This window comes from Haliotis rubra, unplaced genomic scaffold (assembly GCF_003918875.1).
Source record: "Haliotis rubra isolate DU_JTF1 unplaced genomic scaffold, ASM391887v1 Scf1401, whole genome shotgun sequence".
Taxonomy (NCBI): Eukaryota; Metazoa; Mollusca; class Gastropoda; order Lepetellida; family Haliotidae; genus Haliotis; species Haliotis rubra.
In genome coordinates, this window is record NW_025765339.1 from 101,707 (window position 1) to 111,170 (window position 9,464).

The following is a 9,464-nucleotide window of genomic DNA, read 5'->3' on the forward strand; positions in this document are numbered from 1 at the left end:
CACCACCATCAGGCTAAGTCTACGAGAACAGCCAGCCACCCAGCTTGTCAACTGAGTAACAATTTGCATTTTGGACGCTTATGAGATCCATCGTTTACAACTACAAAAAAGTGATAGTGTTTCATGGAACGCCGGTGTAAAAACAAGAACTGGTCCGTTGACGCTCCACCGTACACAGATTCAAGCAACACCTGTACGACGTCCTCCTTCTTCCATATCCTGTGTCTGTGTAAAGAAACTCAAAGACTGATTCCAAGACGAAGAGGTCACCTCATCTACCATGTGTTATTGACATTGTGACTTTTAGTGGACTGTGCTTTGTTCTGTGAATTTGTAATTGTTCTGTGATTTCCACGATTGTATCCTACAGGGTGAGTGTTTATACCATTTAGTTCATTCTTTAAAGTACAATGCCTCTCTTTTCGTTTAAATCTACTAAATCTGACGACGGGTCCTCCAGTCCATCCTGTTTTCCCAGGAGGGTCCTCCGAAAGTCTAAACGTACAACTACCGCCACTCGCACATTCTCTCCATCAGCCTCCCCTCAGCCTACCACCTCTAGTCCCGGTAATCACCCATGTCGAATTCACAATCCCCACTGTGATAACCGTTGTTGCTCTCCCCCTCAATGTTCCTCCCCGCCCGTAGAACGCCCCGCTGACCATTCCCAACCCCATGTCTGCTGCACAACCCTCCCAATGCCACTGTTTGATGGACATGATCCCCGCTCTGCATCTTCCTGGCTAAGCAGATTCCAGAAATTTGTTAATATTCAAAATTTCGCTGAAGAAAAAATCATTAACGTTTTCCCCCTATATTTATCGGAATCTGCGCTGATTTGGTATGAAGGACTTCCCCGTAAAGACAATATGACATGGCCCGAACTCAAACAATCTTTTCTCAAATGGTATGGCCGCACATCTATCCAAATTATAAATCGTAAAAATGCCCTTATCGACAGGAAACAAAAAGAGCATGAGGACTTTCGATTATTTCTTCAATCAATTCGGCATGAGGCATCCCTTTTGAAATGTAACGATGACCAATTCATAAAAGACCTCATTTTCAGAAATTCCCTTCCTCATATCGTTCAATCTATTGCCACCAGACGCCATGGCACTTTGTCCGATATGATAGAAAGTGCCCAGGTAGCAGAGGACACATACCAAATGTCTGGTATGGATGGAATCATGTCTCTCATCTTATCCATTAAAGTTAAGCTGGACAGATTACATGAAGGGCAGCAGAAGCCAACTAATGACTTTCAACCCTCCCCCAGCAATGCATTCCCCAACCCCTCACTACCCCCTGCCATCACCCAGTTTTCCCCGTCCCACCACCTCCCATCCCACCCCCAGTGTGTCATGCCCACAGACACCCATACATGTGCATCCACTGTGGGTTATACCATCTCAGTCCCCCAGAGTGTCGCCTCCACCCCCTCAACTTATTTCCGACACCGCTTATTACCTTCTTTGTAAATGTGTACCGTTTCATGACCCTGTTCTGTATGCTCTCTATCGTAGCATACACCTGTGTGTCTATGTTCCATCAAAGTAATTGTCTGTCCTCCTGGCCACCGCTTTCTAATATGTACTGAAGCATATATGTATGTATTCATGGGCCGTTGTTTGATTAATGTTTGGTGTTGGAAGATGTGTTTGAAATATGTCTGAGATTGATTTGCCATGCTTTGCTTTTCATGGTAGTGTTGTGCCCATAAGCTGGAATATGATGTTTTTGATATATATCTAATTGTGTTGATGATATGATGTTAATAGGACTTGAAAGTGCGTTTTGAATGGTGTGACGAGTGTAGATGAGAACGTGTGCGTGCGTGTGTGTGTGTGTGTATGTGTGTGCGCGCGTGAGAGTGAGTGAGGGGCTGTTGTTGACTGGTATTTTAGATAGAACATGAGAGAGAAGAATTGCGCGCGCAAGAGTGTGTATGTGTATGTGTGACAGAGAGAGAGACAGGCGAGAGACCGTTTGTGTGTGTTAAAATGCAAGGAGAGTTTAAGTTTGATTTGAATGGTGTGACGTGAGTACATGAGAACGTGTGTGTGCGCGAGCGAGAGCGACAGAGAGAGAAAGAAAGAGAAGGCGAGAAAGAATGGGAAAGAGTGTTGATGTCGAGATAGAACAGACGAGAGAGAGAGTGAGTGTGTGTTAAAATAAGTATGCTATGAATAGTGTGAGAAAGTGCGCATGTGTGTGTGTGAGAGAGAGAGTGTGAGGGAAAGAGCAAATTGACTCTTATTTTATTGCTAGAAGGATACAAAATGTTGATGTGTGTGAGTGAATGTGTGTGTTAAAATAAGTATGATATGAATAGTGTGAGAACTGTTGAGGTGCGTGAGTGTGTGTGTGTGTGTATGTGTGTGTCTTCAAATATAAGAAGAGTTTCATCTTTATATTGTATGGAAGCTTGACTAATATTTAGGAATTTGTTGTCCATGCATAGCATAAAATGTGCGCCGAAACATGCAATCTTTCACCTGAATTTCTTGAATGTATTTGTAATACAGCGCTACTTAAGCTTAATCAAGCAAATTATTCTGTCATTTATGTTATTGTTTTAAAAAGAAAAACAGAAAAATGGTTCCACGACACAAATCTTTATATGTCCTATACAAATCTTCTCACAAATGTTGTCATTCTTATGTCGATATTCCTGTCAGCAAACCTCAGCTGAAATCATGTTTTCAATTTTGCGATTATCAGGGTGTCTTTTTAACAATGTCGGTATTATAGAGCTTATCACTACTACTGAGAAATTTGTGTAATTATTGTCACATCAGCTAACCTGTGATGTTATTTGGCAATTTGAAACAATATCATAACTTTTCGCATAGGTGACGTATAATGTATCTAATGTATTTTGTAACTTAATCGCTACCTCATTCACAATGCCTATAAGGACGTGGGACACGTCCTTCTTCACAGAAAGGGCGTATGTCGTAGGCACTTTGATGGGGTATGGGTTTTATCGGGAAATATAGACATGTTTGTATATACTCTGAGTTAAGTTAATCACAGTGCTGACAATATACATGAAATATCAGCAGCTTATTATCATGACCATCAGCACAGCCATGTGCAGATCCGCTGCCTGCGTGTAATTAACCTTAATGAACCTAAGAGTATGGCCGGCTGGCCACGGAAGTTTAACATTGTGGATGAGGTGCATGCTGGATACTGCAGGTTGACCATACATGTATCATAATACGATACAGGACAGCCTGGCAGTCAGTATAGTATATAGACAATGAATTCTTAATGTAACGGGACTTGACCCTCGGACAGGGGCTAGGCAGATGGGCTGACGATCGCCTCTGTGATGCTGTCTGGCCGTTGCTGCACTATCATGTAATTACATACTTAGCTGACGAATTAAGTGTTGTGGACCCACTGATGGACTTTTGTGTTTGAAGAGACAATATCCCCCAAAACGCGTTAACCAGCCCGGGATACTTTGTTAAAATATTGAGTATAGTATGTCTTATAACATATGACTAAAACGCGACACGCAACACGCGACACGCGACAATGCGACATATTATATGTCGCGTTGTCGCGCGTCGCGTTTTCGCCCTTTTCGATTACCGGTGCGCATGTGTAGAAAGTCAATTAGTCTACGCATGCGCAGACAATGTTATTCTCTATTTCAGACTTCACTGGTCTTTTGTTACCTCCAATGGTTTTTACAATGAAGTTGTGCTCGTAATGGCAATGGGGGCTGCTTTTCTTGAACTTAATGGAAATCTTTCATTGTTGCTTTGAAAATTATTGTATATATTGTAAATGTATTTGGCCAATCAAGTGTTTTTTAGCAGCAAGACAAATCATAAGCGCTACTATTCATTGTAATCACCCACACGGTGGCCCTGTCATTCAAGGCGAGGCAATTTGCTATGCAGGGTTGTGTCTCTTAGTCACACTAGATAACTATGATCATAGGTTCGAATCCCAGCACCATACACATTCATCACTTTGAACATTTCACCTATATCAAGCTCACAGGTTGTGAAAAAACTCAAATATTGTTAAAATTCAGGCCACATCGGCATAAACATCAGGTGAAGTCCCCCAATGGGTCACTATGTTCGACAGTGTGGCTCCTGATAGAGTTTCTTGGTACAGTTGACGCTGATGAATTTGTCCGACATCTGCCTCTGTTCAACCAGCAGTGGATGGATACCAGGTAGAATGAGATGGTAATATCACTTATTCATCCAGCACCTCAAAGACAGTTTAGGTCGGCTTTGAACGTGATATTCTTCTTGGGAAAACGCCATACAAATGGACTGTTATCATTATGATATTAGAATCGATGAAATCGCTTAGCAGAGTTGCGTACCCTTGGAGTGGCAGAATCCAACCCTCCCTCTCTCACTCCGCTCCGCTCCACTCCTCTCAGATCTTCTCCAACCCGCACCTCCTCTCCTCTCCGCTCCACTCCTCCCCTCTCCTCTCCTCTCCGCTCCTCTCCTCCCCTCTCCTCTCCTCTCCTCTCCGCACCTCTCCTCTCCGCTCCTCTCCTCTCCTCTCCGCACCTCTCCTCTCCGCTCCGCTCCTCCCCTCTACACTCTTCTCCTGTCCGCTCCACTCCACTGTCACTCCTCACTCACTCACTCACTCAAGGTTTAGGGAACTTGGTAAATTAGCAAGATATTTCATTACAATAATGTGTTTTGTCTGTTTTTCAATTCTATTTGAATCCTATATTATTTATAATAATAATAATATACCAAGCGATACACATGTACTTGTATCGTTTCAAACATACACCTACTCAATCATAATAATTTTCAGCAAAATGGCCAGTTTCAACAAATCCATTCCATTAACCAAGAACTCTTAACCCACAGACTTCACGGCCACAATTATTATTACTCGATCCCTGTGTATCTTATAGCCCTTTTTAAAACATCTAAACATAATCATCCTTGTAACAGTTTTGACATTCCACGGTAACTAATAAAACGCGACACGAGGCAATGCAACAACGCGACATTTTGATGAAATGTCGCGTTGTCGCGCGTCGCGTGTCGCGCTTTGTTCAAATATTGAGTATAGTATGTATTATACCGTATTTGACTAAAACGCGACACGCGACAATGCGACAACGCTACATTTTGATGAAATGTCGCGTTGTCGCATTGTCGCGTGTCGCGCTTTGTTAAAATATTGATTATAGTATGCATTATATAACCACAGGAGTTCGAATCACTGTTTGGACAATACAAATAAAAGTCTAGACTTTTGCAATTGTATATTGTTGTTTTTTATGTTATGATTAACTTATATTTCAAATTTGAACGAGATCGGTGAAGAAATGAATTTTTAAGAAAATTCTACCGCTACACTCATTACATACAATACTCAAAGGGTGACACTGGCGATGCTCAAAACCTTATCGAAAACCGGACAGCCCGACTATTTTAACGTGCGGTTCAATCAAAACTTGCGTTTTTCACCAAAAAATGTTTTGGGCTTGTATTCTTTTACCTTTCTGCTCATTGTATTCAATTTGTCTACCCGCTTTTGATTTTGAACACTGACCCTCGCATTAGCACTACCCTCTGCTTTGAACAAATGTCTGGCCTCTCTTCGGTAAACATCGACAGTTTCCGTAAATCTTTCCGTGTACGAAAACGTTATTTATGCAGGTTCGAGACACGAAAATCGTTACAATAACAAAGACCCCATTTTCAACACCGACATGTACGTTGATATTTCCTGCCATCTCGCTATTGTGTCAAAATCGTACACATAAAACATGGTTCTGAACGACCACATTGATTGAATATAGTTAGCATCTTTATTTTAACATAGTTGATGACGTATAATTCGATGATTTGGTCCCAGTTTCTCCTGTTGTATGCTGGAAATAAACTGAACACCCAGTAATAGTAACTAGAAATTTGTTGTTTACAATCAGCTCACCTTGTTTACCGAGTCATGGGTAATAAGTGAACAAATTTCTGTATACGTTTGTATAATATATTCCAGAACGTATGTATTTAATGATACCTACATTACTATAATGTAAGTATGAACATGCCGTACAGAGGCATGATGTCGACACCAGAAAGGTGTATATGTTATCAGGTGTTTGTGTTGACATAGTAAGTAAACAAATCTAAGTAGTCAGAAATACATTCTTCACTGGGTCGCCGGTCTGGACGTACAAAACGTTTCAAATATCTACACCGGAGATACCAACAGGTAGGGAACTTGAACTTCATCTTGATGTTTTTGATCGTGAAATATATTTTGTTTTATTGACATTCAAGAGATATACAGTGTGTGTTTAGAAACTTGATGTGGTTCTGCTGTTGAGTAGGCACCACTCAGAATTACATTTATTTGGATTTGGTTTCAAGCTTATAAGTTACTCTTCCAAATTGAGGTGTACAACATACTTTTTTTCAGTTTAAGGCCGAATTGTGTTCATTGTGATATATACTCTTCAATAAAAGAAACTTGACATAGGAAAAAAAATGAATTTTAGGAAAATGTTTAACACAAACCAATCCATGCTGAATCCATACAGGAGACTATCTGGTGTATGTTCATGTTTGGTAGAAGCGTCATGGTCGATTTCTGTACAAAAAGAATATACATAATTCGGAAAATATATATATATTTGTCTATACAGAGGCGGGGGTCATCTGTCGAGAGGGCCTGATTGAGAGAGATAGTAACACCTTTATTTGTCTATACAGAGGTGGAGGTCATCTGTCGAGAGGGTCTGATGGAGAGAGATAGTAACACCTGTATTTGTCTATACAGAGGCGGGGGTCATCTGTCGAGAGGGCCTGACTGAGAGAGATAGTAACACCTGTATTTGTCTATAGAGAGGTGGAGGTCACCTGTCGAGAGGGCCTGATTGAGAAAGATAGTAACACCTGTATTTGTCTATACAGAGGTGGAGGTCATCTGTCGAGAGGGCCTGATTGAGAGAGATAGCAACACCTGTATTTGTCTATAGAGAGGTGGAGGTCACCTGTCGAGAGGGCCTGATTGAGAAAGATAGTAACACCTGTATTTGTCTATACAGAGGTGGAGGTCACCTGTCGAGAGAGTCTGATTGAGAGAGATAGTAACACCTGTATTTGTCTATACAGAGGTGGAGGTCATCTGTCGAGAGGGCCTGACTGAGAGAGATAGTAACAACTGTATTTGTCTATAGAGAGGTGGAGGTCCTCTGTCGAGAGGGCTTGATTGAGAGAGATAGTAACAACTGTATTTGTCTATACAGAGGTGGAGGTCATCTGTCGAGAGAGTCTGATTGAGAGAGATAGTAACACCTGTATTTGTCTATACAGAGGTGGAGGTCATCTGTCGAGAGGGCCTGATTGAGAGAGATAGTAACACCAGTATTTGTCTATACAGAGGTGGAGGTCATCTTTAGAGAGGGCCTGATGGAGAGAGATAGTAACACCTGTATTTGTCTATACAGAGTCGGGGGTCATCTGTCGAGAGGGCCTGATGGAGAGAGATAGTAACACCAGTATTTGTCTATAGAGAGGTGGAGGTCATCTGCAGAGAGGGCCTGATGGAGAGAGACAGTAACACCTGTATTTGTCTATACAGAGGTGGAGGTCATCTGTCGAGAGGGCCTGATTGAGAGAGATAGTAACAACTGTATTTGTCTATAGAGAGGTGGAGGTCATCCGTAGAGAGGGCCTGATTGAGAGAGATAGTAACACCTGTATTTGTCTATAGAGAGGTGGAGGTCATCTGTCGAGAGGGCCAGATTGAGAGAGATAGTAACACCTGTATTTGTCTATACAGAGGTGGAGGTCATCTGTCGAGAGGGCCAGATTGAGAGAGAGTGCACGAAGGATGACCTGGAAGACAATGGATTCAGCTGTGATGGTATGTACAGTGGTATTACATCTCACCGGGCGCTGGACTTCGTAAGTTATGTCATCAATATTTTGTTTGAATGAATAGATATGCAGGTGTCCTTGTTTCCACTTTGTGTTCATCTGATGAAGCAGTGTTAGAAATGATACCAACGTTATTTTAATTGAAGACATGTAACGTAAGTCACTTTAACAAGTTTAGAGATACACTTTGTCCTTTGCCAGTAAGAAACCAAGTTGGTTATATTCGACATTGGAACATGAAGCGCCTTCAGTAGCTTTCTAAACAAGACTGCATCTAAAAAAACAATAGCCTATATTCATAACACCTGCTGCAGCAGTATGATGAAGTAGGTGCAGCTGACGGCCAGTGTTGTAGTGTATCAGACCATCTCCGTAACTTCATTGTATATTTCTACTGTGAGAAGAAGCAACAGAATGCTACTAAATTGTACCCCCCCCCCCTTACCCCCTGTACTATGATGCCCTCGAATTAATTAAACTGCCCTCCCATGAACAGCTGAAGTACGTCTTTGCATGTACCTAAAGAGCAACACGACGTGCAGCAACTTTGTTGCATAATGACTGCAGAAGTGATTTGCTTCACAATATCTAATCAGCAAAGTAAATGTTCCTGAATCATCTAACGTCAGCAACCCCTGCTCCCCTGGCAACGTCTGTGACCGCGCCCACCCCTCTGACTCCACCAAGTTCATCCACTGCGACTCCCAGGGCAACATGTATGTGACACAATGTCCCGGCAAAACTCAGTACAACCCTGACGCAATCAGCTGTGGGTCTGAACCAGTCCAGGGAGGGGTGTCCTGTGACGTATCCAATCGTTGCACACAAAAAAATATTGCCAATGGTAAATTCTACTTCCCCTACCCTCCCAACCCCTCCAAGTACATCCAGTGTGATGCCTCCGGGAATTCGTGGATCAGGGACTGCCCCGCTGATCTGGTGTGGAACTCTGCTCTCAACACTTGCTACTACAGGATGGGATCAGCTCAGCAGCCGGCACAGGAACCGGTAAAGGAACCCTCTGGCCATACTACCAGTGTCCCCCCACCTGCAGCTACGACCGACGCAAACCCTTGCAACAGCAACAACAACGGTCAAATATTCCCGCACACAGACCGCACCAAGTACATCACGTGTACAAACAACGGCGTTGCCGTTGTCCAGTCGTGTGCGCCGCCCGTCGTGTACTACGACACCATCAAGACATGCAACTGGGCTTAGCTGGCAATGTTTGAACCCACGAGTAACCCTTCAGTTCTGTCAATTAACGTAATCATCTAACATTCTACTGTTCACCATCAAACACAGATTTTGTGAATAAATATAAATCCATTATCTGTAAGTGTATTCCTATTTTTTTTAATACACAATCATGGAAATATGTTCCTGTTGCTATATAATACTACATAGGCCTACTACCCTATATATTGAATATATAGGAGTTTAGGCCAAGAATCATATACATATGTTATCCCCTATATATTGAATATATAGGAGTTTAGGCCAACAATTATGTACATATATACATGTACTCCCCTATATCTTGAATATATAGGAGTTTAG

At 42.1% G+C, this 9,464-nt stretch overlaps 1 protein-coding gene across 1 annotated transcript; it reads left to right on the forward strand.

Moving 5' to 3' along the window:
• Positions 1 to 7,716: 7,716 nt before the first annotated feature.
• LOC124268910 lies at positions 7,717 to 9,238 on the forward strand. Its single transcript, XM_046703931.1, has 2 exons — positions 7,717 to 7,887; positions 8,515 to 9,238. The coding sequence occupies exon 2, from the start codon at positions 8,616 to 8,618 to the stop codon at positions 9,120 to 9,122; it is 507 nt and encodes a 168-aa protein (XP_046559887.1). The 5' UTR covers positions 7,717 to 7,887; positions 8,515 to 8,615; the 3' UTR covers positions 9,123 to 9,238.
• The last annotated feature ends 226 nt before the right edge of the window (positions 9,239 to 9,464 follow it).

What these genes read in the sequence shown, in the direction of transcription:
- LOC124268910 (XM_046703931.1), top strand. Translation starts at nt 8,616, where the DNA reads ATGTATGTGACACAATGTCCCGGCAAAACTCAGTACAACCCTGACGCA.